Source organism: Anastrepha ludens, chromosome 2 (assembly GCF_028408465.1).
Source record: "Anastrepha ludens isolate Willacy chromosome 2, idAnaLude1.1, whole genome shotgun sequence".
Taxonomy (NCBI): Eukaryota; Metazoa; Arthropoda; class Insecta; order Diptera; family Tephritidae; genus Anastrepha; species Anastrepha ludens.
In genome coordinates this window covers 142,658,262-142,685,608 of record NC_071498.1, presented here as the reverse complement: position 1 = coordinate 142,685,608, position 27,347 = coordinate 142,658,262, and the positions used below count along the sequence as shown (strand labels likewise).

The window sequence follows — 27,347 nt, the reverse complement described above, 5'->3', positions numbered from 1 at the left end:
GAGCTTCTTCATCCATACGCACGACATGCCCTAGCCAACGCAGGCGTTGGATGGCGATGCGTTGAACTACGTCAATGTCGGCGTACAGCTCGTGGTTCATTCTTGAACGGTAGTATTTGCCAACGCGCACAGGACCGAAGATCTTACGAAGAACTTTTCTCTCGAACACCCCATGAGCGGCTGCATCGCTTTATGACACTACCCATGCCTCTGCGCCGTAAAGCAACACGGGTATGATGAGCGTCTCGTAAAGTGTCAGTTTGGTCATGCGAGAGAGGGATCGACTATTCAATTGCTTACTTAGCCCATAGTAACACCTATTAGCTAGAGTGATTCTGCGTTTGATCCCCAGGCTGATATCGTTGTTGCTGTTAACGGCGGTGTCAAGGTAAATAAGTTCTGGCACAACTTCGTAGGTATAGTTGTCCGCAATGACGTGCGTTCCTACACGCCGTGTGTTCCGCGTTGTAGACAGCATATACTTCGTTTTACCCTCGTTCACCGCCAGACCCACTCATGATGATTCCTTTTCGATAGCAGAAAACGCAACGGTGACATCTCGCTTACAGCGGCCGATAATGTCAATGTCATCGGCGTACGCAAGGAGCTGGACACATTTGTAGAAAATAGTGCCATTACGATGAATACCTGCTTTTCGGAGCACCCCTTCCATCACGAAGTTGAAGAGCGCATACAGCTAACGCGAATTTATCAGCTTGATTGAAATTATAAATTAAGCGGCCTTGGTAGTCTAGCGTAAGCGCACTAGCCTGCCATCCTAGAGGTTGTGGGTTCGAGTCCCACGTAAAGCACGGTCCTCGCACTTTTCCAAACTTACCTACTTTTCTAGTTTCAAAAAAAAAAAAAGAATTATAACAATAATTTCATTCCTCAACCCCAACAACCTTATCCTTCCAATCCTTACTCACGCACAAAAAGTCAGCGCATTACTTGCATTGTGGCTGCCAAACCAAGCAAAAAAAAAACAAAGAAAAAAGTCACAGTTACACATTACAACCATGGCGCCAGCAAGAGGAAGCGGGCGATCGTGGTAATAGCGACGACACACGAAACTTAGCGAAGTCCTCAACCATCTGTGTAATCCTTATGCCAGAAAAACGTGACACACAGATTACGCTTCAAGTAGTAAGAAGGCGTTGTTCCTAAGCTACGACAAGCGGGCATCTCCACTACTTAGGACAGGCTAATCACTTACCCTGTCAGAAATCTTGAAATCTCTCGAGTGGAATGAACAAGGAAAAACAAAAAAATAAAAAATAAAATAAAAAATTTTAGAGTTTGCACGGCCGGGGATCCGTTAACCCATTCTGCCTATTTACCTACTATCGAAGTCAAGTAAAGTTACAATGAAATTTGCAACCGCATCTACTTGTAAAGAGAGTTTTTGCTTGCCAGAAAGCAAGCGAGTTTGTATTTTGTTTACAAGATAGCTTTGAAAAAACTCGCCAATCAGTAGAAGTTTAAAAAGAAATTGAGACTTAAAAATTGTTGAAAAAATCAATTAAGTACTTTTGTGAACTGCAACACAATCCTGCACCGGCTTTGTGAATTAAAGACGACATGGTACAGGTATGTTAGGTTGTGGCTTCTGTTCACTACGAGAGGCACTCAGGCTTATAGCCTATTGTGATACCGCACGGGGAACTTGTCCTGATCTCGCTAAAACCAATATGCGCTTCACAAAAATTTTAAAAGCTTTCTGATTTCCATAGTACTGAGACCTTACAGTATTGAGATCTGCTGGATCTGGAAATTTTAGCGCTGAAATTCGGTCCGAAATGCTTCATCAGATAAGGTTTTTGAATAAAATGGTGTAGAAACCATTTGAAAATTTTTGGGATGCAAAGCTAACCTCGATATTTGTACTGAACTATGCCCATCAAATCGCTAACATGAGTACAAAAAGGTTTAGCAATGCAAGTGCGGAGTTATTTAATGGGTTAGATTAGCCGGGCTGCTTGTCTAAGGTAGCCCTAAGCCCCATTACAATACCTGCATTTGAGTTCCACCGCCTTACTACATAAGGTGACTTAAACTACTTAGATCTTTTTAAGAAGGTAAATAATCCGTTCAGTGAGACATTTTGCAAATTTCTCAATTCTTCAAAGAAATAATCGCCAAGATATTTGGCACGGCTTCTTTGGAGGTGTTGTACCGAATCAATTTTTTCTTCATGCTCTAAACTCCTGCAGACTTCATTGTGAAGTACACCCATTCCACTGGATAGGGTGCCAATAGTGCAGTGACTCGTTGTAACACCTGGGGGACACTGGTAGTTGATCTGTTGATTTTGCAGTGCATTTTGAGGATCAAGCTCAAAGCCTTTCCTTGCACACTTATCCGCTCCTTCATTTAGCGGTTATATAACTGATATTTGTTTTACAAGTACAAATTGGCTGCTTTGCTAATGAATCCATTATACATCAGTGGCCATATGATGTCCATAACTTTTGCTATGCTAAGATTTTGTGTAGCTTTTAGTTCATATTTAAATATCGCTATAAAGACCAGTCCTATCTTATTGATTATATAATTTTTAAGCTATTCTATGCTCTCATAATAATCAGTAAGACCTCTAATGTTTGACTAAAAAGAAATATAATTTTGGGGTTTTAAAAAATGTTCTACTCCGTTCCTGAAAAATTACCAAAAAAAAAATCGAATCAATAGAATGAAGAATGGAATGCCATTCGTATGACTCCTTCACGTTGGTTTCGTGACTGTTCATGATTTTTTCTAAGCTAACGTCCCGTTTAACTTTTACTCCTTCAACGCGAATCTTTTCCCTGAGGTGTAGCAAAGAAATGCCATTCAACATTTAAATGAAAACCTTTTTTGAAATTCACGAGGTTTATAAAAGTTTCCTTATTTTTTTATTTTGAACGCCGCCAAAAACAATGTTTCTACACTTTATCTGGTCCAAGCTTGGCTTTTAAATTTGTAATCATTCACTTATCAAACAAAAAGCGGCATTATTATTGAACTCTAAATTAAAATTCTGTCAAAAAAATAACGAAAATGGTGCTGCAAAGCCATCATTTAAACTTAAGAGAGGTAGCTCGTGACTTTAGCGTGTCTCGCCAATCAATTCGCAACATTTTACACCATCAATTGGGCATGAGAGGCGTGGCTGCTGGACTCGTTGCAAGAGAGTTGAATTTCTTTCAAAAAATCATCGGAAGAAGGTGGCTGAAGACATGCTTGAGTAAGTGAATTTGGACCCCACATTTATCCAGTGCATCATAATAGGTGATGAGACGTGGGTATATGAGTTTGACATGCAACCCAGTCAACAGGCGGCTGAATGACGCTATCCATATGAGGCGAAACCAAAATTGTGACTCCACGGGCGCCGCTTTGAGTCGATAGAGTCCATTAAGGAGAATTCTCTGAGGGAGCTGAAGAAGGTCTATTTAAATGCGTTTAAAAGGTGTTTTGATGACTGAACTAATCGTTGGCATATGTGTTGCTTCGAATGGAGTCTATGTTGAAAGCGAAAAAAAAATGTTTCATGATTAAATAATTATTTTGCGCTTTATTAAACAATTCTCGATACTTTTTTGACTGAATGTAAATACGTAATTTTCTTGATGTAAAAATCCGTGATTGTTTTGGTAATAAATCACGAAAAGGTGAACTGTCGCTTGACTATTTGTCTAATGATAAGATTGAATGGCATCCTGAATTTCTAGCATATAGTTCTCAGTAAAGTCTAAATTTTGGAACAAATCTGAATATTTTAATTTGAACTGAGAGTAAAATAAAACTTTCCTTTCTGAAAATAAGTTTAAACAATTTTTTTCGCCTATTACACGTTACGTTGTTACAATTTCACGAATTCCGTCCCAGGTTCAAGTTACTTTTTTAAATTTCAGAAATTATTATTCTCATAATATCTTATTGTTCTTATATTACACTGGCATCTTTGGTATGTTTAGTGCTTTTATGCATTTTGCGAAAAATCTCTTCGGAACCACTAAGTTTCATATATAAATTTGAATTTAAATTTTAAGGGCCGTTGTTGAATGTGAACCACACCTAAACGTCAACGACACCGTTGGACTTCTTTCTTTGGGGTTATTTGAAAGAAAAGGTGTACGTTGATAAGCCAGCTACAATTCAAAAGCTAAACGATGATATAATTCGGCACATTAAAGGCATAGAACCTCAATTATGCCTCAGCGTTATCGAAAATTTGGACCATCGGATGGAGGTATGTCGCCGAGGTCGCTGCGGCCACATGGCCAATATTTTGTCTTATACGTAATTGAGCCTTACCAATATTATGATAATAAGGAGAAATGACAGTAATTTCTTAAAAAAATTGTATTGGATTCAAAATCAACACCGGCCCTTGAAACTTAACCACCCTTTATTTGGCGGAAAAACAGTTGAAACTGGTTGGCTTGTGCTATTAGAATAAAATTATTATATGTGCTTTTTCTTTTGTTTTTTTTTGTTAAAATTGTAGGCCATACCTAATTCAATGACTACCTGTGTCGATATTTGCGTTTGTAAAGGAGAAATGTGTATATGTTTGTAGGTGAAGTGATTACTTTACTAATACCCAGCCACGCCAATGTAGAGCAGAATCCCACTGTGATATTAATTTATCGATTTATCAGTAAATGCAAAGAAAGTCGAAATGAGGTACACACTGAGTCGGTCACGAGTAGTTGGCATGGCTCATGACAAATACAAGAACTCAATTATGGCGCCAACACTTGCACAGACAACTGAATGCGGCTTGGGTTAATTTGTTCAAATATAATGACAATAGAAAAAGGAAGCACTGTGACAAGGATTTGTTAATTGTGTAATATTCACGCGCATGTATCTACATACGTTTTTACTTATATACCCTGCAGTCAAATCTGGAATACAGATTCGGGGTACTTAAACCGATTGGGGCCATAAATCAAGGCAATACTGGAAAGTGCGTGCTGGAAAATGTTTTAAGAAACAAGAAAGTTTCAAAAATTGAATTCCGTAATCAATAATTTTCGCAAGTGTTTTGGATAGTTCGCTAGTTTTATTTATGATTTGTCAGTTGTATCATTCGACCCGAATTCTTCCTTAGCTAAATCAAGTTGACATAGGCTTTTTCCTACTTTTATTTGTAAAAATTAAAATTTTATTTGTAAATGAATAAATATTATGTGAAATGCATGAAAATTCAACATTCAAAATATTTGTGATTTGATCGAAATTTTTTTAAATCAACGACATCATCACTTCCTAGAGTTCCAAGTTGGAGCATAAGGCCGACATGAAATACAGTAAAGTAAACGTTAAATTATAGTAGTTATTATTAAATCTGCATGACCTCTGATATGAATCTGCAATCCACTGTATTGGAGAAGAAAAAAGAATCGGTTTCGAAGGTCGAATGAACAGATTGGTTGAAAAGTAAGAAAGCAAAAATTTATTTAATTAACGATTACGATTTTAAATGAAATTAATTGTGGGCAGTTTGGAAAAAAATCGGTAGATTACAGATTTTTTTTAATTTTGCAGTTTTGTTGTATTTCGGGTGCTAAATAATTTTTGTAATTTGTTTTATTTTGTAACCTATTCGCATGGAAAGAAATGCCTTCTTCTAAGAACTCTTATCTCGAAAATTAGTAGTCCTTCAAGAGGAAGTCATTACACAATATCTTAAGGCAAATGTCAAATTTTAATATAATATTATAAGTAGGGGAAAGGCTAAATATTTATTCACCAACTGAAAAGAAATCAGATTAAGTAAAATATATTGAAGAAAAAAAAAAAATAAAAGTCAAAAAATGCTTAAATAATTTGTTTAACAGAGTTTTTTTCTTCAGCAATCAAACTTGGAATATCATAGACTTTTCTATTTTTTTTTTATATTAATTTTTGAAATTTCACAGACTTTTGAAGAATAGAACAGACTAAGAATGCAATGAGCGAAAATAGTCCGAAAAAATAATGCTTGTGCAAGTTTGTCATTGGGCAGCAAGAATGCATAAAGGAGAGTAGTGGGGACAAGTAAGCTGGAGTTCCAACGAAGACAATAGCGCCGACAATAACAACTGCGGTGATGAGAGCGCGTGAATGCAAATTCTATAATTGTTACGACAAAATTGGAAGTACAGGTGCGGCGACGATGAATTATTAGCGAGGAGCGTGAACATTATATTAGTATGGAAGTGTTCTATGATTATAAATTCTATGAAGATTCTTATGGCCTTTTGAATTCCGAAGTTATGTTTACATTGTTGGTTCAGTTATCCAGAGTTGTACATACATCACTAAAATAGGCTACTTGTTTCATGGGCCTTAAGTAATTAAAAATTTATTAAATGTAAAATTTTTGCCGAATTCATAAACAAAAAAGTTAAAACAAGTTTGAAATAATGTTATAATTTAAAGGAAAACAAAATTGGAAACCAAATAACCTAGTTATAATGAAAAAAAAGATAAAACAAAAATTCAATTTCGGCGGTTTTTAGAGCGAGAAAAAGAAAAATTTTAGGGTATCGAAATTTTTCTCCATAGAAGCTTTGAAACTTTTGAAACTTTTTTCAGCCCAGTTGAAAGTGCACCGACTGTGGCTGGCAAAGTTTAAATAAAAAAGAGGTTGATAGTTGTAGTTGACGATAGCTTAACGTGATAACGTCATAAGAAAATACTGAAGTAATGGTTGCAATTTTTCAAAAGAAAATTTTAATTTTATTTGTTTGATATATATTTTGTATGGATATAGAGAAGGAGGTAAATGGAATCGCAATGGACTAGGTCAAATTACATTTACACAAACGTGAAAAATGACGAAACATTTATCAAATTCATGAAAGATATTTTCAATTTCTAATGTGCATCAGACGTTAATAAGACAACAACACTAAGAGTCACCATCATCGATTTGCCTTTTTCAAGACACTTTACACTCGAAACACTCCCTTTCATTTCCTACTTTTTCTATCATCGTCCTATTCTCAACAGAGAAATGGTTCATTACCATGCACACAGGAAGAAGGCATATGAAAATACAAGTATGTGAATTTATATACAAATGCGCATATACATACATATACATACATATATATGCTCACTCAAGTAGGACAGAGCCAGATGTCGAACGTTGGCGAACGCGGGGGCCGATTGTGCCTCTTTGACGTTCGTTCTGCGCTCTCGCTTGCAGTTCAAGCAAGGTAACGACGCATTTTTTTGGTGCGTGCAGCCGGCTACATCGAATTATAAGACGTTATCACGTCAAAAAAAAAACAAATTTAATTTAAAACTACCTTAAGTCCACTGCCATACAAAATTTAAAAAATTGGTGTTTCTTTTTCTTTCTTTTCTTTCCAAGCATCATGAGACGAGTACTGGGATTCTGCGAAGAATAATTTTACTACATATATAAATTTGTTTTTACAAAATATTTTTTCGCCGAAATATTTTTTTACATTTTTTTTTACGGTAATTTTTTTTTAGAATAATTGTTTTTACAATAATTCTTTTTAGAAGGGTTTTTTTTACAAAATTTATTTTTTATCCAGTTTTTTATACAATTTTTCTTAAAATAGTTTTTTTATAATAATTATTTTTTACAATACTCGAGCATTGCGATTATGCGAAGAATAATTTGCTATGTATATAAGTTCTTTGTTTTTTATAAAAATTTTGTTTACAATTGTTTTTAAAATATTTTTTACAATAATTTTTTTTAGAAAATTTTTTACATATCGAGTGTTGTGATTCTGCGAAGAATAATATTAATACATATATTACATATATAAATTCATTTTTTATAATGTTTTTTTTATAGAAATGTTCTTCTACAATTTTTTTTTACAAACTGTTTTTTACATTTTTTTTTAGAAAAAGTTTTTTACAATTACTTATTTTTAATTTTTTACAAATCGAGTATTGCAGTTCTGCGAAGAATAATTTCACTAAATACGTATATAAATTCTGTTTTTTTACAAACTTTTTTCTTACAGTTTGTTTTACAACATTTTTTTACAATAGTTTTTTTTAGAATAATTTTTTTTTTTTAATTTGTTATTCTGCGAAGAATAATTTTACTACATATATAAATTCTTTTTTTATAAAAATGTTTTTTTACAAATTGTTTTTTACGAAATTTTTGTTTTACATATTTTTTTACACAATTTTTTTACAATAATTTTTTTACAAAATTTTTTTACAATAATTTTTTTTACAAAATTTTTTATAAATTGAGTATTGCGATTCTGCAAAGATTAATATTGCCATATAAATTCTTTTTTTTTTATAAATTTTTTTATTAAATTTATTTTTATACGCATTTCTTTTAATATTTTTTTTACAATAATTTTGTTTTACAAAATTTATTTGTACAAATTTTATTTTTACAATAAATTTCTTTTCCAATATAAACACAATGTGGCGCAAAATTAATCAACCTATGGAAAGATTTATAATTTTTACAAATGGTGTCGTACGTCAATCATATTTGACACTTGCGAGCGTGGACAAACAGAGAAGATATGAAGCGCGCAGAAGTCAAAATAAAGATTTCCATCATTCAAAAAATGTTTATTATTTAGTAAAAAGATACTCAAAACCAAAATAGGATGATTAATTTTGCGCCACCTTGTGTGTACATTAGGATGGTTCAAATTGTTCTCAACAAAATTGTACCTTGCCGATATACTGCAGCTGTGCAGTTTACAAGTGTTAAATATGATTGATGTATGACGCCACTGGCAAAAATGATGAATCTTCCTATAAAAAAAATTAATTATTGGCGCGTACACTTCTGTTAGGTGTTTGGTCGAGCTCCTCTTCCTATTTGTGGTGTACGTCTTGCTGTTGTTCCACAAACCGATGGGCTGACAGTTTTAACTCGACTCCGAAAGACAAATGTTTTCTTATGAGGTTGATTAATTTTGCGCCTCCATGTGATATATAATCTATATGCTGAAACAATTTGTTTACCAATAAGGGGATAATCATTGATTTTTTTTTTAATTTTATATCTTTTAATTTATGATTGCTAAGTTCTTTCAATCACTTGGAGGAAAGAGTGGGGTTTTGTTTTCTGTTAATACAATTCTTACGCACCCGCTGCCCACATTAACTTTGTACTTGAACAGCTGGAGCAGCATGCCCTTACGGCTGCCAACAACTTTCTTCTTCCACTAATAGGCTTATCATCATCTAGCTTTTCGCTGCTTTGTGGTTTACTGTGGCCATGTAAGATTTCCATTTACTGCACTTTGTAAGCGGATCACTTCTTGGTGCTTTTCCAGCAATTTGAATAAAGCTTTTAATTCATAAGCGAAAATTGTTGCCTACATAAATATGAACAAACCATCTCCTACGTATTTCCTGCCATGCTTTTTAACAACCAAACTAATTACTTTCCCTTTTGCTGTGACCACTTACAGATATGAATATTTTCCTGGTTTTTCCGGTGAAGAGATATGGAATCCTAATACAAATGTCTCAGAAGATTGCCTATTCCTTAACCTTTGGGCACCGGCGAAAGCGCGTTTGAGGCACGGACGCGGCGCTAATGGCGCTGAGGTGAGTGTGGTTTGCTGTACACACATACATATCTTTATATTTGCTGTTGGTTGCTGCCATAAAAGCAATAATGTTAACTTGAAGTTTCTATTTCTATTTCCTCGATATTCTCTAATTTTTAATTCTTTTTTTAGTACTCCAACAAAGCCGACATCGATCATTTGATACACAACGGAAATCCGCAGAACACCACCAATGGCTTACCTGTGCTTATTTGGATTTATGGTGGCGGCTTTATGACCGGCACTGCCACATTAGATATTTACAACGCTGATATTATGTCAGCTGTGGGCAATGTCATAGTTGCTTCATTTCAATATCGAGTGGGTGCTTTTGGTTTCCTGCATTTGGCGCCAGCTATGCCCGGCTTCGAAGACGAGGCACCCGGCAATGTTGGGTTGTGGGATCAAGCTTTGGCTATACGTTGGTTGAAGGCGAACGTGCACGCTTTTGGCGGCAATCCCGAATGGATGACACTTTTTGGTGAATCGGCTGGCTCCAGTTCGGTGAACGCGCAACTTGTGTCACCAGTGACGGCGGGTCTGGTGAAGCGTGGCATGATGCAGTCGGGCACAATGAGTGCGCCCTGGAGTCATATGACTTCGGCGAAGGCGGTGGAGATTGGCAAGGCGTTAATTAATGATTGCAACTGCAATGCGTCGTTATTACCGGTAAGTTGTGGTTTGGGCGTGCAGTGAAGTAATATATTCGCGATTCGAGTCAAATGTAAATTTTTGGAGAAATTATTTCTATACAAATTTAAAATTAACTTCAATGATATCCAAATAATTTTGAATTTTTTGTGGTATTAGCAGATATGCTAGTGGGAACATCTTAAATTTAGAATTAAAGTTAACGAAGAAAAACCTGGCCCGCTTTAGTAAAGTTTGTTTTGTGACATTCGCTTTTGGTTGGGATTAAGAAATTGCGAAACGCGTGCTAAATATTTCGTTATAAAAACACATCTGCTGTTCAAGGGTGGAATAAAGCTATAGTTTTGTTTCTCAGTTTTTAAAACCTCAAAACGCGCACTACAAATTTGTGGAGAAGGTCATAGAATGGTGAGGTTTTTTTGCTTCAACTCGTGGGGCGATCATATATCGAGCGTTTTTTCTTTCCCAGTCTTGTTCAAGTGGATCCAATTGACCTTTAATGCAAAGTTTAGCTTATGGGAAATTGACGAAGTGCTTAGATGCTGGTCGGATTTGATGATCAAAAGTGCTGTATCGGCATTTTCTTCAATTGGCCTTCTAGAGCGCCATCTGTGACATCAATATTATTGGAACGGAATCGCCGGAAACCAAAATTCCTCATTATTCCGGATATAGTGTTAACAGCATGAACACTATTCACAGTTTAGCTATTCACTAATTACCTTTTTTATCGAAGAAAACTTTTAAACTATGGCATACCTCCTCTTTCAGTTGCTCATCTTTGGCATGGGCTGTAACAATATTTTGACAGGCAAACACCAAATTGTCTCTGAAGTGTTTCGGAAACGTAATCTTATTTTTTAAGCCCATGAAGCGTAATCCGCCCAAAGCGAGACGCAGACTATTAAAGCAATTTATTGGAAAAGTAATGTATTTTTTTCTAATACGTCTTATGTGTAAAGTTGCGTGCATCTACTTAGCAACGCATTCTTTTTTTACGAAAAGATATTTCATTCTTCAACAAATATCATACAAATAAAAGTTTCAAACTTGGTTTTCCCCACTTCACGAGGGTGGTTTAAAAAGTCAAGCCATAGAGATGGCACGTAGCGAGGTTATGTTTAGTTTGTAGCACCTCTTGGAAGATCACACACCAAGTTTCAGTCAGATCGGTAAATTTCTTTATGCTTGGCATTCGTTTGAATCGAGCAAGTCGAGTAATTTTTCTTTTCCGTCCCATCTCAGGAGTCGTATTAACAAAACTAATAAAAATAGGGTTGCAACTAGTTTCACATTCTCCCTATTCTCCAGACTTGGCTCCCTTGGGACCCTTGGACTTCTATTTATTTTCCAATTTGAAGAAATGGCGCTCAAACGCTTCAAAATGGATAAATAATATTCTTTATTGACTGTTTGGCCCGATGGAAGGTACTCATGGTGCACTACGCCTTGGCAATCGAAGAAAACAGTCAACAGCACCTTCACTTTTGGGCGGCTTTGGCGCGATTTTTTCGGTTTCGGCTCGTCTCAGACGATTGTTGTTTGGCTTCCATGTCAAATTCAAAGACCCATGTCTCGTTGCCAGTAATTATCCGTTTCATGAAGGTTGGATCACTTTGGGCTTTAGAAATCATCTCCTCAGTAACTGTCTTTCACCACTGTACAACGACTTTTAAAGTTTTTATACCATTCGTATGGTTTTGTTCTTGATAGAGCAGATTCGCCAAGTGCTTTTTGCAACATTTTCAGTGCATCGGAACACAAAATGTCGTTCGCAACATAAAATTAAAAAAAAAAACTCTTTGTTGAACAAAATAAATGCGGCAAATTAAAACAAGTTGAATGATGTAAACAAACGCCAGGCAAACACTAATGATCCCAATGCGCTAAAAAGTCCTACCAACAAAACAACCAGAAAAAAATATGGACTGAAATATGTTAAGCCTAAGCCGTCGTCCGCTCGCCTGATGACACGAGCTTTAACGCTGATTGTCTGTGAATTTATTTGCTTCCAAAAATTAACAGCCAGCCTGAATTAAATTTGACTAAAATGTGCGCGGCCATATAAAGTTCAGTTCGGAGCGAATTTAACACTTCCATATTTGCTTTTATTTAGTTAAAAGTTTTGGATATTCTATACAATTTCGTTTTTCTCTACTTTAAGGAAAATCCCCAAGCGGTGATGGCCTGCATGCGCTCCGTTGATGCGAAAACGATTTCAGTGCAGCAGTGGAACTCCTATTCGGGCATTTTGAGTTTCCCTTCGGCGGCGACCATAGATGGCGTGTTTTTGCCCGACGATCCCTTGAAAATGATGGAGAATGCAGATTTACGCGGCTATGACATACTGATGGGAAATGTCAGAGACGAAGGTGAGCAATTTTCTTTCTTTCATTGCATCCTCTGCCATTATTTTACTTAAAAATAAAATAAAAAATAGAATTAAAAATGAAAATAAAACAGCATAATTTAAGCGTCAAGCAAAAGTTCGATAGTGGGAAGCCAGTGAGGGCATAAAATCGTAAAATAATTGAATGCAGAAATACTGCGAAAATACGGCACTACTTTAATAACCGCTTAGTGTGTAATTTGCCATTATAAAACTTGACGATTTCGAACGCTGCCAGGGCATGTCCTTGCAACTCATTTTATGCAGCTCGATGACACTGGGCGTACGAGTGGCATATTGGCGGCGGCTGCTGCTAATGGTGGCCTCAGCAGAACAGGATAATAAAAATTAAATGAAATTGTCTGCTTTAATGTCGCGAAGTACTTAAGTAACTCGCTGGGAGCCGAGAAAGGCAGGCAAATAGAGGACATAAAATTGGAGATAAAATGGAAGAGTAATGGCTTAAATAAATACGTACAGCATCTTTTGTTGACTTACTTTTCCATAGTAGGAGAATTGAGGGGAAAAAATTTAGCAAAAACTGCAATAAAAATGGTAGCGAAAAAAGGATGACAAAAGCTCAACTAATAAAGCCACCAACTTCCCTACTGCATATCCGCGCCATAAATGCGTGGCGCAAAAAAGTGTCAAGTGACAAATAAAGCGTCATGCCCCAATGGAGTTGGAGTGGGTGTTGGTGTTGCTACGATGTGTGGCAGCTGGTAGTACAAAGTGCACTCACAGACACTTCTAACATAGACACCCACACACTCGCCCATAAACAGTGGCGGCAATCAGCTTCCTGCCGCATGCACTTCATTCGCTTCAGACGCGCGCGACACAGTTGGCAACTGCTAACTGCCAGTTGCAAGTGGCAAGTTTCCACAAACCTTATACACAGTTATATATTTTTTAGCTGCTGCTCCATTTTCCAAAATTACTTTGTTTCCCATTTGAACGGAGCAAAAGTGGCGGCGGCAAAGTGGGTGAAGTGTGCTTGTGTAAAACAAAAACAAAAACAAAGAGAAAAAAAAATCGGAAGTTGGACAAGTAAGGTTGGCAGAGAGGAAGAAAATAAGGATATTGTTATAACTAGATGCAATGCATTGTTGTACATTTTGCTCTGACGTCAGAGTTGCCCCAGAAAAATGATGCGGCGCTGAGTGGTGCACTTTTAAGTCAGAGCCGAATTGCAAAGGAAGAAAAAAGGGGGAGTGGAAATACATAATAAAAAATAGGCTATAAAATGAGCTTGCCGCTGATGGCTTCGCTGCTTGACTGGTTGACAAGCTAACGTGGCAGCCGCATTATTTTTTGTCCTATATACATATACAGGGTTACCGGGAGAGTCGTCCTAGATATTTAAGGAGATTATTATTTGGGTCACTTCTGCTTAATTTGGTTGCATGCCATGATACCAAAAACTGAACCGTTTTCGAGATGTTCGTTTTAAATATATTATTATAATTTTTTTGTTTTGTTTTGTTTGATTGCCCACTTTTTTTTAATGTTCATGATTCACGGATCCGTTTATTATATATAAGGGTACATGAGTTAATGAAAATCATCAAAAATTTTATATATTTTCGTTTCTACGAAAAACGTGACACTTCCAGGCTGTTTTTTCTTTTAATTTTCATAGATGTTGTGGTAGCGAGTTATCCTCCAGTGGGATGTGCGTTTTTATTTCCACCAGCTCTCGCTGCACAACTACCGTCAAGCATTACTTCGCGGAGAGGGAAGGTGATTAACCGCCGTTGTTCTGCCTCAGTCTTTCCAGACGCCACATCTATTGCATAGTCTCGGCCACTAAGTCGCATGCCGCATTCCACATTTACTTCGTGCGCAGCATACGACGCTCGAATGTTTCCGGCGAAGGAGGCCCTCCAAAGTGTTTTCTTTGCAGAACGGAAGCGCGAGCATGTGAAGACTACGTGGTAAAAATTTCCCTTAACGTTTTCGTCGCAGTAGTCGCGATATGGATTGCCGTCTTGGTTGAACCTTCCAGGATGTGCAAATTCTTCAATGTTGCGCTCAACCCTATAAAAAGGCATAATTTTTGCCTACTCCAAAAAGTGCTTTATGTTCGACTTGGGAACTTGAGGAGTTTACAATGAGAAGGGTCCACAAAACAGTGCAGAATGTATCGATCGTTGTCTGGCATACGCAAACGTTTTGAGTAGCCCTGCACATTGTTTTCGTTTTCATTGGGGGCGATTTTTACGTGGCGGGTCCCAAACCCAGCGCATAACCAGCTAGCCTGAGTTGCTTCGCCTTCTCGCATTAGCTCGCTCGCGAACGGGTATTCGGAAGCTACCCAGAGGATACTTGGACGATTCCCGAAAGTTGTGAGCTGGTTGGACCGTATGCAGAAGAATCGTGCTTGCCACTTCCAAGTGAATGGCGATCACGGACTTGCTTCACTAGTGTGGACTTTTACATATGACACCATCCTCCAAGAGACTTCGTTTATCTAGGAACCAACACGGATAACAATGCCTTCCTTGAAATCCAACGCAGGATCTCTTTTGCCAACAAGTGCTACTTTGGACTAAGTAGGCAATTGAGTAGAAAAGTCTTTTCTCGACGAACAAACCCAACACTTTATAAGGCTCTCGTCATGCTAGTCCCAACGTGTGGCGCAGAAGCTTGGCATCAAGGTGATCCTTGCAGTGTTTGAGAGAAAGATTCTGGGAAAGATTTTTGGACTTCGGCATGCTAGTGACGACGAGTATTGCAGGCGATGGAGCAATGAGCTATATAAGCTTTACGATGACTTAGACATAGTGCAGTGAATAAAGATCCAGCGGCTACGCTGGCTGGGTCATATCGTCCGAATGGATGCTCTGAAAATATTTGATATGGCACCAGCTGCTGATAACAGAGGAAGTGCGTTGAAAAGATCAGGTGGACAAGGACTTGGTGGGTCCAACTGGCGCCGGTTAGCACGAGAAAGAAATGAGTTTTTTTTAAACTCGGCCAAAATCTCATAAGCCGTTACCGCGCCAATCAGGAGGAAAAAGAACTCCCTGTGCAAAACTTCTTCTCTTCTTAATTGGCGCTATAACCACTTACGCGATTTTGGCCGAGTTTAACAAAGCGCTTAGACCAAGTGCAAAACTTCTCAAGAAAGAAAATTTGCTTCATTTGCCTTCGTAGAGTGTGACATCTTTAGAATCGAACTGAGAATTTTCCCGCCGGACTACACTTATTTTTTAATTGAACCCGAAAAAGTAGTTATTGCTCAGCAAAGGCAACATTTTTTCCCTGAAAGTTTCCTACTTCACATCATAAAGAGAACAAATTTATATGGAAAATATTCTGCAACTTATTTCAAAAACTAGTTTGTCTTTTTAGCTGTCCAAACAGGAAACCCTATATGTTAAAGTACATACTTTTGCTCATGTACTACCCCTTGTCACTCACTTCTACCCTTGCGCCGCTGCGTTCCCTCTGCTTGAGCATCAATGCTGCAGTTTTTAAGCAGCTCACATTTTTTATGTTTAAATGCGACTTTTTTCCGTAGTTTATGGCAAGCGCGCGCAATACAAAAAAATGTTGGTCATGCACGATGAGCGAGTGAGAGGGAGCGAGTGAGGGGAATGCTGCAGTAAAATGAAATCAGTTGATATATTGGCGTACTACTCACTTCGGTTAAACAAAATTTCATCCGGAAAACACATGCGGCCAAGTACCACTAACTTGCACACACATACATACATACATACACACATATATATGTACATGTCGGTGTGAGTAAGTAATAGGAATTGCACGCTCCGCTGTGTAATAAATGCACACATCAAAATAGCAACCAGTTGTGATATTTTACATTTGGCAGCAATATTTTGCTCTGGCGGGTATTTTTCATCTAAAATTCCAAACTTTGTTATGTCAGCGCAGCAATTTTTACTTTGCGTTTTTGCAGTGCATTGAGTCCAAAATAACTAAATGGACTGGTCACTGCATTTTTCACTAAACATTTTAGCTGTGCACACAGTTTGCAGCACAAGTATCCGTACGTTTTTGTAAGTGAGCCCATTTGAAAATGTTGGGAAATAGTTATTCGAATTTATTTGACTTTTTCCTCCTATTTTTTGTTCTTTTGGCAATAAATAGTTGAGTGCGATAAAGTAGCCGTAATCCATGTGTGCAGAAGGATATTTATGATGCAAAAATTTCTGCACTGCAGCCAGCCATTCAATTCTATTATTATTTTGCATATTGGTAAAACTATATTACTTTCAGGCTAATTTTCCTATGGCAGTGAATGTCGGAAAGAGGGGAAAAAGGAAATATTAAAAGTTGAGAATTTCTGCAATTTATTTGATACTGGCAGCTAGATTGGCATGCATATATGGATTTCCATTACTGCAAATACATAAATATAGCGGCGGAGGATGTAATTCTCTACTACTCAACTGAAATGTAGTAAAAATGTAAAATTAAAAAAAAATCAAAAAGAGAAAAAAAATATTTATGACAAATAGAAAAATATTTTATATAACAACATCAAAAAACAAAACAAAAAAAAAAGGAAATCAATGGCATAAGACTTAGCACTCTGGACTCTCTGCATTCTTTTCTTTCATGTGATACATTGTAGCATTGTAGCACTTAAATGCACAGCCAATCCATTACTGTAACAACGTATGTAGAGAGCCCAGATAAGAGCGTTAGGAAAAGAAATTTAAAAAGGGGAATAACGGTTTGAGATGACAAACTGATACTGGCTTTACTTAGCAGCTACATTCACTGCGCGGAGATTTTGACAAAATTTTTTTGTTTTAATTTGCACACGCACGTCAAACGTGATACGATGCACATAAAAAGGCAAATCCTACAGAATATTCGGACAATTGTCAATCATTGGTAGTTTCAACAGTTGCTGAAACATAACCATTGCAGGAACTACCACTGCTATTTGGTGACCCTTTGCCTGTACATAACTTTTGAAGTGTGAACTGAATATGCCCTTTCGTATTCGCATTCATATTCGTATTTATATAATGTTAAAATATGTATTCATTTACGGTTTGGTATTCGTATGTGCATTTATATTCTTAGTTGTACTCGTATTCATATTCATATTCATATTCATATTCATTTTCATACTCATATTAATATTCATATTCATATTCATATTCATATTCATATTCATATTCATATTCATATTCATATTCATATTCATATTCATATTCATATTCATATTCATATTCATATTCATATTCATATTCATATTCATATTCATATTCATATTCATATTCATATTCATATTCATATTCATATTCATATTCGTATTCGCATTCGTATTCGTATTCCTATTCATAATTGTATTCGTATTCGTATTCGTATTCGTATTCCATTAATTTTATATGACTCTTGCTGGCTAACTAACAACATTTAGTAATTTTTGAACAATGCATTCTGCCATGATAAGAAAAAAAAATGAAAGAAAGCGAATGAAGTTTAATTGGATTAAAGAATCATGTTAAGGGGGGAGCCTGCTTTAGAGGCTTCAAAAAATCAATTTTTTCGTGGATTTTTTTGGGAAGGAAAGAAATATTCGATTGAAACGAAACTTTCAGGTTTAATTGTTATATTATTTCAACAGTCTTTTAAAATTGTTTAATTAAAATATATGTCTTACTATGCCTGGTACAAGCATTTTGCCGAGGCGCCTCGAGTGTGTTTGTGTCGTGCGGCGGGAAAGATGCAGGTCGCAATTTTTATCAGAAACCAAAACCCAAAAAAATTGTATTTTAGTATACGAGGGGTGCCTTTTATATGTCGGGATTAGAGAACAAAAACAAATTTTAATCATCGAAAATCACTTTAAAGTTTTTCAAAATATTCTCCATGAAGATCTATACACTTTTGCATGCGTTTGAACCAATTGTCGAAGCAGTTTTGCCACTCTGAATGAGGTACCTCCAAAACATGCATTCTGAATGCCGCAACCGCTTCTTCAGGTGTCGAAAAACGTTGACCTCTCAGTTTGTTTTTTACGTACGGGAATAAAAAGAAGCCTTTCGGTGCCAAGTCAGGACTATACTGCGGATGACCCATTAATTCGATGTTTTGGGTGCTCAAAAATGCAGTTGTTTGAGCCGATGTGTGAGAGCTCGCATTGTCCTGGTGAAGAGTGATCCGCCTTTGGCGATTGGTTCTCCTAATTTCTTGGAAGACAACTGGCAAACAGATGGTTGTGTACCACTCAGTTTTTACTGTTCTGCGTTGTTCTAGTGGTACGGTTGCGAAATGTCCAGTTTTTCCGAAAAAACAGGAGACCATTTGCTTGGAAGTGCTTTGTGCGCGAACAACTTTTGTTGGATTTGGCTTATCTTGAAACAACCATACAGTCGACTGCTGTTTACTTTCGGGCTCATACGCGTAAATCCATGATTCATCACCTGTCACGATGCCCTAGACGTGTTTCGAAGCCCCGCGATCGTATTTTTTGAGCATTTCCTTCGACCAATCGACACGAGCCTTTTTTTGAGCGATTGACAAATTGTGTGGGATCCAACGCGAACAAATTTTTTTGACAGTCAAATGTTTATGCAATATTGAATGTATGCTGGTCCCACTAATGCCTAAGATTGTCTCAATCTCACGATAGGTCACATGACGATCTTGCAATATCAGTTCGCGCACAGCATCAATGGTTTTCGAAACAACAACTGATTTTGGACGACCTTCACGAAATTCGTCTTGGAGTGAACTACGACCACGATTGAATTCACCATACCATCGGTAAACACTGGTCCTTGATGGAGCTTCATCGCCAAAAAATGAATTAAGTTCATCCATGCAATGTTGCTGAGTTAATCCACGTCGAAAGTTGTAAAAAATAATCGCACGAAAATGTTCACGATTTAATTCCATTTTTGGACCGAGATGAATCTTTTAAGTTACTGTAAACAACACAAATGGCGCTGGTATTTCAAAACGTTCTGAGTACGTAAAAGCCAAAAAATGTTAAACTTTGCGATACAGCTGCCAGTTGCCAGATTGCAACACCAGGGTTGCCAAACCCCGAAATATAAAAGGCACCCCTCGTAGAATAGCTTCTAGTTAAACCAAGAAAATTAAACAAAAAGTGAGAAATTCAACAATTTTTCGCTAATTAAAAAAAAAAAATTAATTTTTTTGGAAAAACCAATTCACTTTAGATTGTTTAAAAAGTGGGTTAATCATAACTTTCTTAAGGTTTTTTAGGTTCAACTAGAAGAGAATTTAACTACAAATACAATCAAGGTTATCTCGTTTCGATAGGGCGTTTAACTTTTTCCCTATCTTTCCCGCCAATTAGGAAAAATCGTAAAAATAAAAAAACGAGAAATCGCATTTCGAGCGATCCGGCCGCTCGTATACCTGCTCGACGCTTGCTCCCAATTTCTTCTGTAACTCCGAAACTATTTTGAATTTGCATCTGAAATTTTGAGGACACATTCTTGGATAGTTTGGGAAGACATTTATGCGAAAACAAAAATCGATTTTTTGAAGCCTCTAAAGCAGGCTCCCCCCTTAACGAATAGGTTAAAAAATAAACGAACTTCAACAACAGAAAACATAGTAAAAATGTTGATGCCTATTCCGAAAACTTTATTTTATTCTTATGTTAGTCGATAACGGTTGTCGATTTAGGTCAAAGCTAAAAACTTCGTCAGTTCTTCTTATTTTTGTGAATTTCCATAAGTGCGACCAGAGCTTCCAGACCTTGGTCCCTCCATATATTTTAGAAATATATTTTAGTAATTTAGACACTCCAGATGGAAAAAACAAAATATATGTAAATGCCTTTGTTACGTAAGCGAACTCACCATGCCTTGGTCGGAAACCAATATTGCGCTTTCTATTATCGGTTTGAAGAAATAACGCAAGTGAATCGCCTTGTCCAAAACTTATACATATTTATACCACATTTTCCTGATGTTATGCTTAGACTGTGCCAGTACCGGTCGTCATACCTCAATACTCCAATTTATCAGTCCCAGAGCTGAGCAGAGTCTATAAACATATAAGCGCTATTTATGAGAGATCTACATTGCTTAACCTCAGACTATTTGGTCGTGAAAGATGCCAGAGCCAAAAACCAGCAGACTAGAGGGTAGAAGCTCTTGAAGCTTCAATCTGTTAACGTTAACTGCCCTTCGGTTAACTGCCCAAACGCTGGTAAATCCTGTCTCGAAGTTGAGTTGCATTGCAATCTGGCGCCAAATCTTAAGCGCGGTAAAAGTTTCAGATAGAACTCGAAACCCTCAAAGGCGGTAAGTGTGTGCATTCCGTTTGTTCTTGAGCACCGTGGAGTAAGGCCTACGTCGGCGTCGGTATTGTTGTTGTTGTAGAAGTTTGCGGATCCCCCATAGAGCGGTGAAACCAGCAGCAATCCTTGTAAATCTCATCTAAAGATAGACTCAGGCATCTGGCTGTTTCGATAGGGTGCACTCAATGGGAGTGGGATGTAAGATGAGTTGGTTAGAGCGGAAATGTGAAGACATGGTTATTATATGTCGAAGTCAATTCTGTATTGGAGGCGTTTAACCAGATACAGTAGCCAGAACATAATTTTACCAGAGTGATGCGTGGACAAGTGATACTTTGGATTAAGTAAGCAATTGAGTAGTATATAATGTCCTCTCTCAACGAGTAAAACTAACACTCTACAAGGCTCTCATCAAACTCGTCCTAACGTATGGCGCAGAAGCGTGTACGATGACAACATCCGATCAAGCGACGCTTAGAGGGTTTGGAAGAAAGATTCCTTGTATAAGATTTTTGGACCTTTGCACGCTGAAGACGGCGAATATCGCAGTCGATGGAAAGAAAGAAATGACTGACGCTCTTTGTTAAACTCGGCCAAAATCGCGTAAGCGTTTATCGCGCCAATCAAGAAGAAGAATTCTGTGAATCGCACCAGACAGCAAAAGCTTTTCGTCTGGGTTGTGATAGTGAAAATTCGTGCAGGTGGTAATAAACTGTAAGTGAATGTCGTTTGAGACCTGTTGGGCATTCCAATGGCAGCCAGTTCTCGGCGCCGGAACCACTCGTGCTCTTTTCCGGGCAATGCTTCCTGCTTTGTTCGATGATTCCTGAAGACTCTGTCACACACTATGCTTCAAAAGGCGGCAGCTTTCGGTAATAGCGAATAGCCTGGAAAATAGCCTGGATGTTTAGTTAAAAAGTACTGTACTATATGACAAAACACAATAAGTTACCTTCCTCTTTCTCTGTTGAAAATAAATTATTTTGGAAAATCAAGTTTGAAATTTATTCCACTATGAAAGTAAGCCGCCACAGCCGAATGGGTTGGTGCGTGGGTGCCATTTGGAATTCAGAGAGAACGTTGGTGCGAATCTCCGTGCATGAACATCAAAGTGACCCAAAACAATTTTTTTCTAATAGCAGTTGCTACTCGGCAGGCAATGGCAAACCTCCGAGTATATTTCTGCCATGAAAAAGCTGCTCATAAAACCATTTGCCGTTTGGAGTCGGCTTAAAATAGGCTCAATAGATGTCGTTGGAGTCATCTATCTCCAGTGCTACCAATCACATTGTGTCATATCATATGGTGTAAGAAAGTTGACATTTTAAGCTTCATTTAACCAAAAAAGAAATTTAATTCAGAGAAGTTGAAAAAAGGTTTTAGCTGTTCAAAAATGAGTGAAAATAATGAAGAAATTCGCTATATTTTAAAATTTTTGTATAAAAAAGGAATGCCACGCAAGCCACCAATGAAATTTGTAAAGTTTACGGAGACGATGCTGTATTAGTTCGTGTAGCACAACAATGGTTCGCTCGCTTCCGTTCTAGAAATTTCGATTTGAAAGATTCACCTCGCTCCGGTCAACCTATCATTGAAAAAGTCTATGAAATTGTGGAAAAGATTGACCAGGACCGTCACATAAGCTGCCATCACATCGCTAAGGCACTAAACATTCGTCATCAAACGGTTTTGAATCATTTAAAAAAGGCTGGTTACAAAAAGAAGCTCGATGTTTGGGTACCACATGAATTGCGTGTGAAAAATTGAATGGACCGAATTAATATAACATCTGCGATTCTTTGCTGAAACGAAATGAATTCGAACCATTTCTGAAGCGAATAGTAACAGGAGACGAAAAGTGGATCAAATACGACAATAATGTGCGAAAAAGATCATGGTGCCAGGGTGGTGAAGCTCAACAAATGGTCGCAAAGCCAGGATTGACGCCTCGAAAGGTTATGCTGTGTGTTTGGTGGGATTGGAAAGGAATCATCCACTATGAGCTGCTCCAGCCTGCTCGAACGATTGATTCTACACTTTACTGTCAACAGCTGATGACATTGGAGCAAGCAATCGAAAAAAAACGGCCAGGACTGATCAGCAGAAAGGGCGTCGTCTTCCATCAGGACAACGCTAGGCCACACACATCTTTGATGACTCGGCAAAAACTGGGAGAGCTTGGCTGGGAAGTTTTGATGCATCCACCATATAGCCCTGACCTTGCACCATCGGACTACCATTTGTTTCGGTCAATGCAGAACTCCCTTAATGGAGTAAAGTTGGCTTGAAGAGAAGCCTGTGAAAATTACTTGTCCCAGTTTTTCGCCGAGAAACCACAAAAGTTTTACACTGATGAATAATGTCTCTAGAAAAAAAATGGCAAAAGGTGGTCGACCAAAATGGTACATATTTGGTTTAATAAAGTTCATTAGAATTATAAAAAAAAAAATGAGTTGAAGTTTGATTAGAAATACGAAAATACTTTTTCGACTACCCAATATTATGAAATTAAGAAGTTTTGGTTGCTGATATACAAATTTCTTTGTGGTTTTCTTGTGCACATGGTATTCTGTGTTTCGATTAAACATAGAACAGCCCCAAAAGTTAATCAAGTTAAGTCCGCACCTCAAAATTGAAAAATTTGCACACTCATGTTTCTGATAATAAGAGGGACGACGTCACAAAGCATATATTTTCACTAGTTTCTTTTGCATTCTTCTTCAACATTTACATAAAAGCTTATTCGTGGCGCTAAGCGGTCCGCTGCTTACTTGACAGCACTACTGCCTTTTCCGCTACGTATACCAGAATTAGTGCTCGTATAACAGAATTTCTTCGTTTTTTCTTAGCTTTTACTTCGCTACATTTTTGTGCGGGTATTTGTTTGCATGTACGTATATGTATGCAAGTATGTATGTGTGCATGTAACATTTGTTGGTATATGCAAGCGTTTTTCACCCTGTCTCAGTAAAAGTTCTCACCTCGCCGTTTACTACTTACTTACATATACATCGATACGGCCAACTTAACTCAACTCAGCTTTGCTCAGATCAGCCCTGCTTTACTCGGCAGCCACTAATTCGCCTCATTGTCTTCGGTTGGTGAGGTTACCACTGCTAATGCTGCTGATGCTGCTGTCGCTGTTGCTCTCTTTCGTTTTGTAAAGCAGCTGGCTGTTGAAGTGCTTGTTGTCATTCTCATAGTTGTAGTTATTGTTGGAGTTGTTTTGGCTTTGTTGCTTTCATTTTGTTTTGCCGTTTTTCTTTTCAAATTTGTTTATTTTGGTGATACGATGCGTGAGTCTTCGCTCGGCACTTGACGCTCAGTCAACAAAGTATACACCTGGCTGCCTAGCTGGATTAGTCGACGTAGTGTTTGTGCTTTTACGGTTGTGCTTGTGTAAGCCTGTACGACCGTGTATATGCTTGATATGTGTGTAAGTGTGTACGTGTGCGTGTGTGTATGTCACCTGCTCGCGCTATTGGGACTTTCTATTCTATTTGTCTATGCCAGGTTTTTATGTTGTTCTGCCCTTTCACTTGGCAAGCGCGTGTCTATGTATTTGTGAGTTCAAGGTCATTTACCATTTACAACAATACAAACAATAGCGCCACTTGGTAAAGTAAGCGAGTAAACAGCTGGCGGCGACAACGAATAAATAAAATTGTAATATAAAAAATAAAAAAAATTGTGAGGCTGCGCAAAGAATATCTGAAGTATGAAATACAAAATTGTATTTAATTTTTTATATTTCTATTTGTCCTTTGTTTTTGAAATCCACTGTGTTTTTGTTTGTCGTCAAAATGACTTTGACTCTTATGCTTTCTATGCCAACAGTACAATTGAAATCTCATTTGAAGCCAATATTTTTATTTTGGATGTACTCTAGGCCAACATTTACTATGGTTGTTAACTCTTTTTACACCTCTGCTTATTGTTAAAAATTGTTTTGTTACATTTTGCGCTGAGCTTTTATTTTCTTTTTACTTGAGAAAACACTTGTACGCGCATTAAATGCTTGAAGCTGCGTGTTTGAGTTTCAGAAACACGAATTTTCTTTCTTCTCCAAAAAAAAAAAAAACAAGTTAAGGAATCTTAAAATTGCATATTATATTTATACAATATATGCGAGCCAGCAGTGTGAAGGACCCAGCCGAGTATTTCGATGGGTGAAATGATTGAAGTACCAGTCCGACAATCCCCAAGTAGCACTAAAGCGCTGTTTTGATACCATTTTGAAACCTCCAACGGCCATATATCTATGTACAGCCAACCAGAGCAGTTGAAGTAACAGAGAAGGTTGATCGTTTTTAGGTTGGCGCACTGCCCAGGCTGTCGAAGAAAGGAGCACCTAGTGACCGTAATCGTCTAGCTGCCAAAGACGGACATTTACAGAGAACGTACGCAACAGTCTCCCTCTCAAAATTATCCCCACAGCTTTTGCAATGGGAGGTTAAATGGTAAACGTAGATTTTCTGCGTCCTGAGGGGTTTCGAAATAGCCCATAAAGATATGGAGCTCCATCTTTTCTGTGCTTTCCTGAGTAATAAGTTTTGCAATTCCCCTTTAACAATAGTCAGGACGCTGCCGATGTCGAGTGAAAGGTCCCTGAACCCAATTCAGTCCCCTTCCTGGTAAGCTCGCACATAATTTAATTTCCTTTCCGAGCTGCTTCCCATATTTGTGGAGCGTGTCTTGATGTTGTTCCACAAATGGAGGGACTTACAGTTTTATGTCACCTCCGAATGGCAGATGGTCTTCAAGAGAAGTTTTTGCATGGCAAAAATACACGCGAAAGTTTGCCATTGCACGCCGAGTATCAACGGCTAATAGAAAAAATTCTTGTGTATGATGCTTCACAGCCGGAGTTTCGAACCCACGCAATACCGAAGTATAGTCACGCACCAAACGATTCGGCTACGACGGCTGTTTATTACTGGCTTATGCTAAAGAAATTCACATTAACGTTGAAGCAAATATCGTGGAAATGGTGCTGAGCGCGTTAACAATATCAGCCTTTGAAATCCCACGGAGAATCACAAATAAAAAATATCGGTTTTCTTTCAAATTCTGCAGCTTCATTGCTAGTAAATGGTTAGATTAGGTTGAGTGGCTGTTATCCGACATACTTAGGCCTGAATAGTCCCATGGTGGTACCGCTGGAGTTCGTCCTTTACACTCCTGAGTCATCTTTGACTCAACCTGTGGGTTTAATGAATTTTGTTCTAAAGGTTCATTCGGAAAATGCAAAATACAAGTTCACCATAAATCCTCCGATGGACTGATAAATTTTACGCTATCATTAGTGTTCGTCATTATACTGCCCATTGAGCCTATGACCTTAGCTGACCCTGTGACAGAAGCAGAGATACCTTTGAGAGATTTACGGAGCATTAACGATGGCAAATACTACTAACTAGAGAAAGAAGAGCAATATGAAAAAATGACTTAGGCTTGAAACTATTCTTCGATGACGGTTATCAAAGAAAAAGGCCTCCCCTGGACCACAAAAGTTGCTAAAATTTTAGGTCATACTTTATTAGATATTCATTGCATGAAAAAAGGTTCATCAGTGGTCGATATAATTTAATAACTTTTAATATAGATGTAAACTATTTCACTCATTTACTTTAGTGGTGCCATATCTACAAAAATCGAGATGTAGAGAAAAACCACATAGAAGTTTTCACTTTACTACGCCTAATTAATACTTTGATTTTTTAGGGAAAGCATCATATCGATTGGCGGCCGCCGTAGCGGAATGGAATTGTGCGCGATTACCATTCGGAATTCAGAGAGAACCTAGATTCGAATCTCGTTGAAACACCAAAAGGAAGAAAAAGATTTTTCTAATGCCGGTCGCCCCTCGGCATGCAATGGCAAATCTCCGAGTGTATTTCTGCCATGAAAAAGTTTCTCATAAAAAATATCTGCCATTCGGAGTCGGCTTGAAACTGTAGGTCCCTCCATGTAGCTCGCTTTCGCTGGGTCTACCACCCTCACAAGCGGCCATCCTTCGGTACCGGAGCTAGCAGTAGCAGTGCTTCCGGTCGGGACCGTTTTTGGGGGCTGAATCGCAGTTGACTGCCGGGCTAGTGCACCTCTACTTGTACTTGGACCTGTGTCCAATACTGATTGTGTAGCTACTGGCCTTGCTTTCGCTGTCGATGTCGCTATTTGCTTCGATCGACTTATTAAGCCGATGAATGGCGTTTTCTTTGAGCTCGGTGCGACCGTTGCTCGTATGGCGGAACTGATTGCTCCGAACGGTCTGTTAGAAGGAGGACCAATCTCCTTTTTTTGTTTATTTTTGAATTGTCACTTTGCATTTTTGGGCCCACGAGTGTCGGAGAAAGGATGTCCGCCCGTGCATAGCTCCGAACTACATGGCTAAGGCTAGTTATTACGGAGGACACCAGTTATTCGTAAGCTCTGTTCGAGACTTGGTTATTTATTAGAAGGGCCCCAAGCCTGACAG

General features: G+C 37.8%; 1 protein-coding gene across 2 annotated transcripts in view; it reads left to right on the top strand.

The window, feature by feature from the left end:
- The window catches only part of LOC128855465 (acetylcholinesterase), a 261,188-nt gene that overhangs the window by 56,945 nt on the left and 176,896 nt on the right, over positions 1-27,347 (top strand). For both annotated transcript variants that reach the window (XM_054090392.1, XM_054090393.1), the window contains exons 3-5: positions 9,420-9,558; positions 9,693-10,229; positions 12,376-12,583. In XM_054090392.1, the coding sequence (XP_053946367.1) occupies positions 9,420-9,558; positions 9,693-10,229; positions 12,376-12,583 (884 nt within the window). The remainder of the gene's footprint in view (positions 1-9,419; positions 9,559-9,692; positions 10,230-12,375; positions 12,584-27,347) is intronic.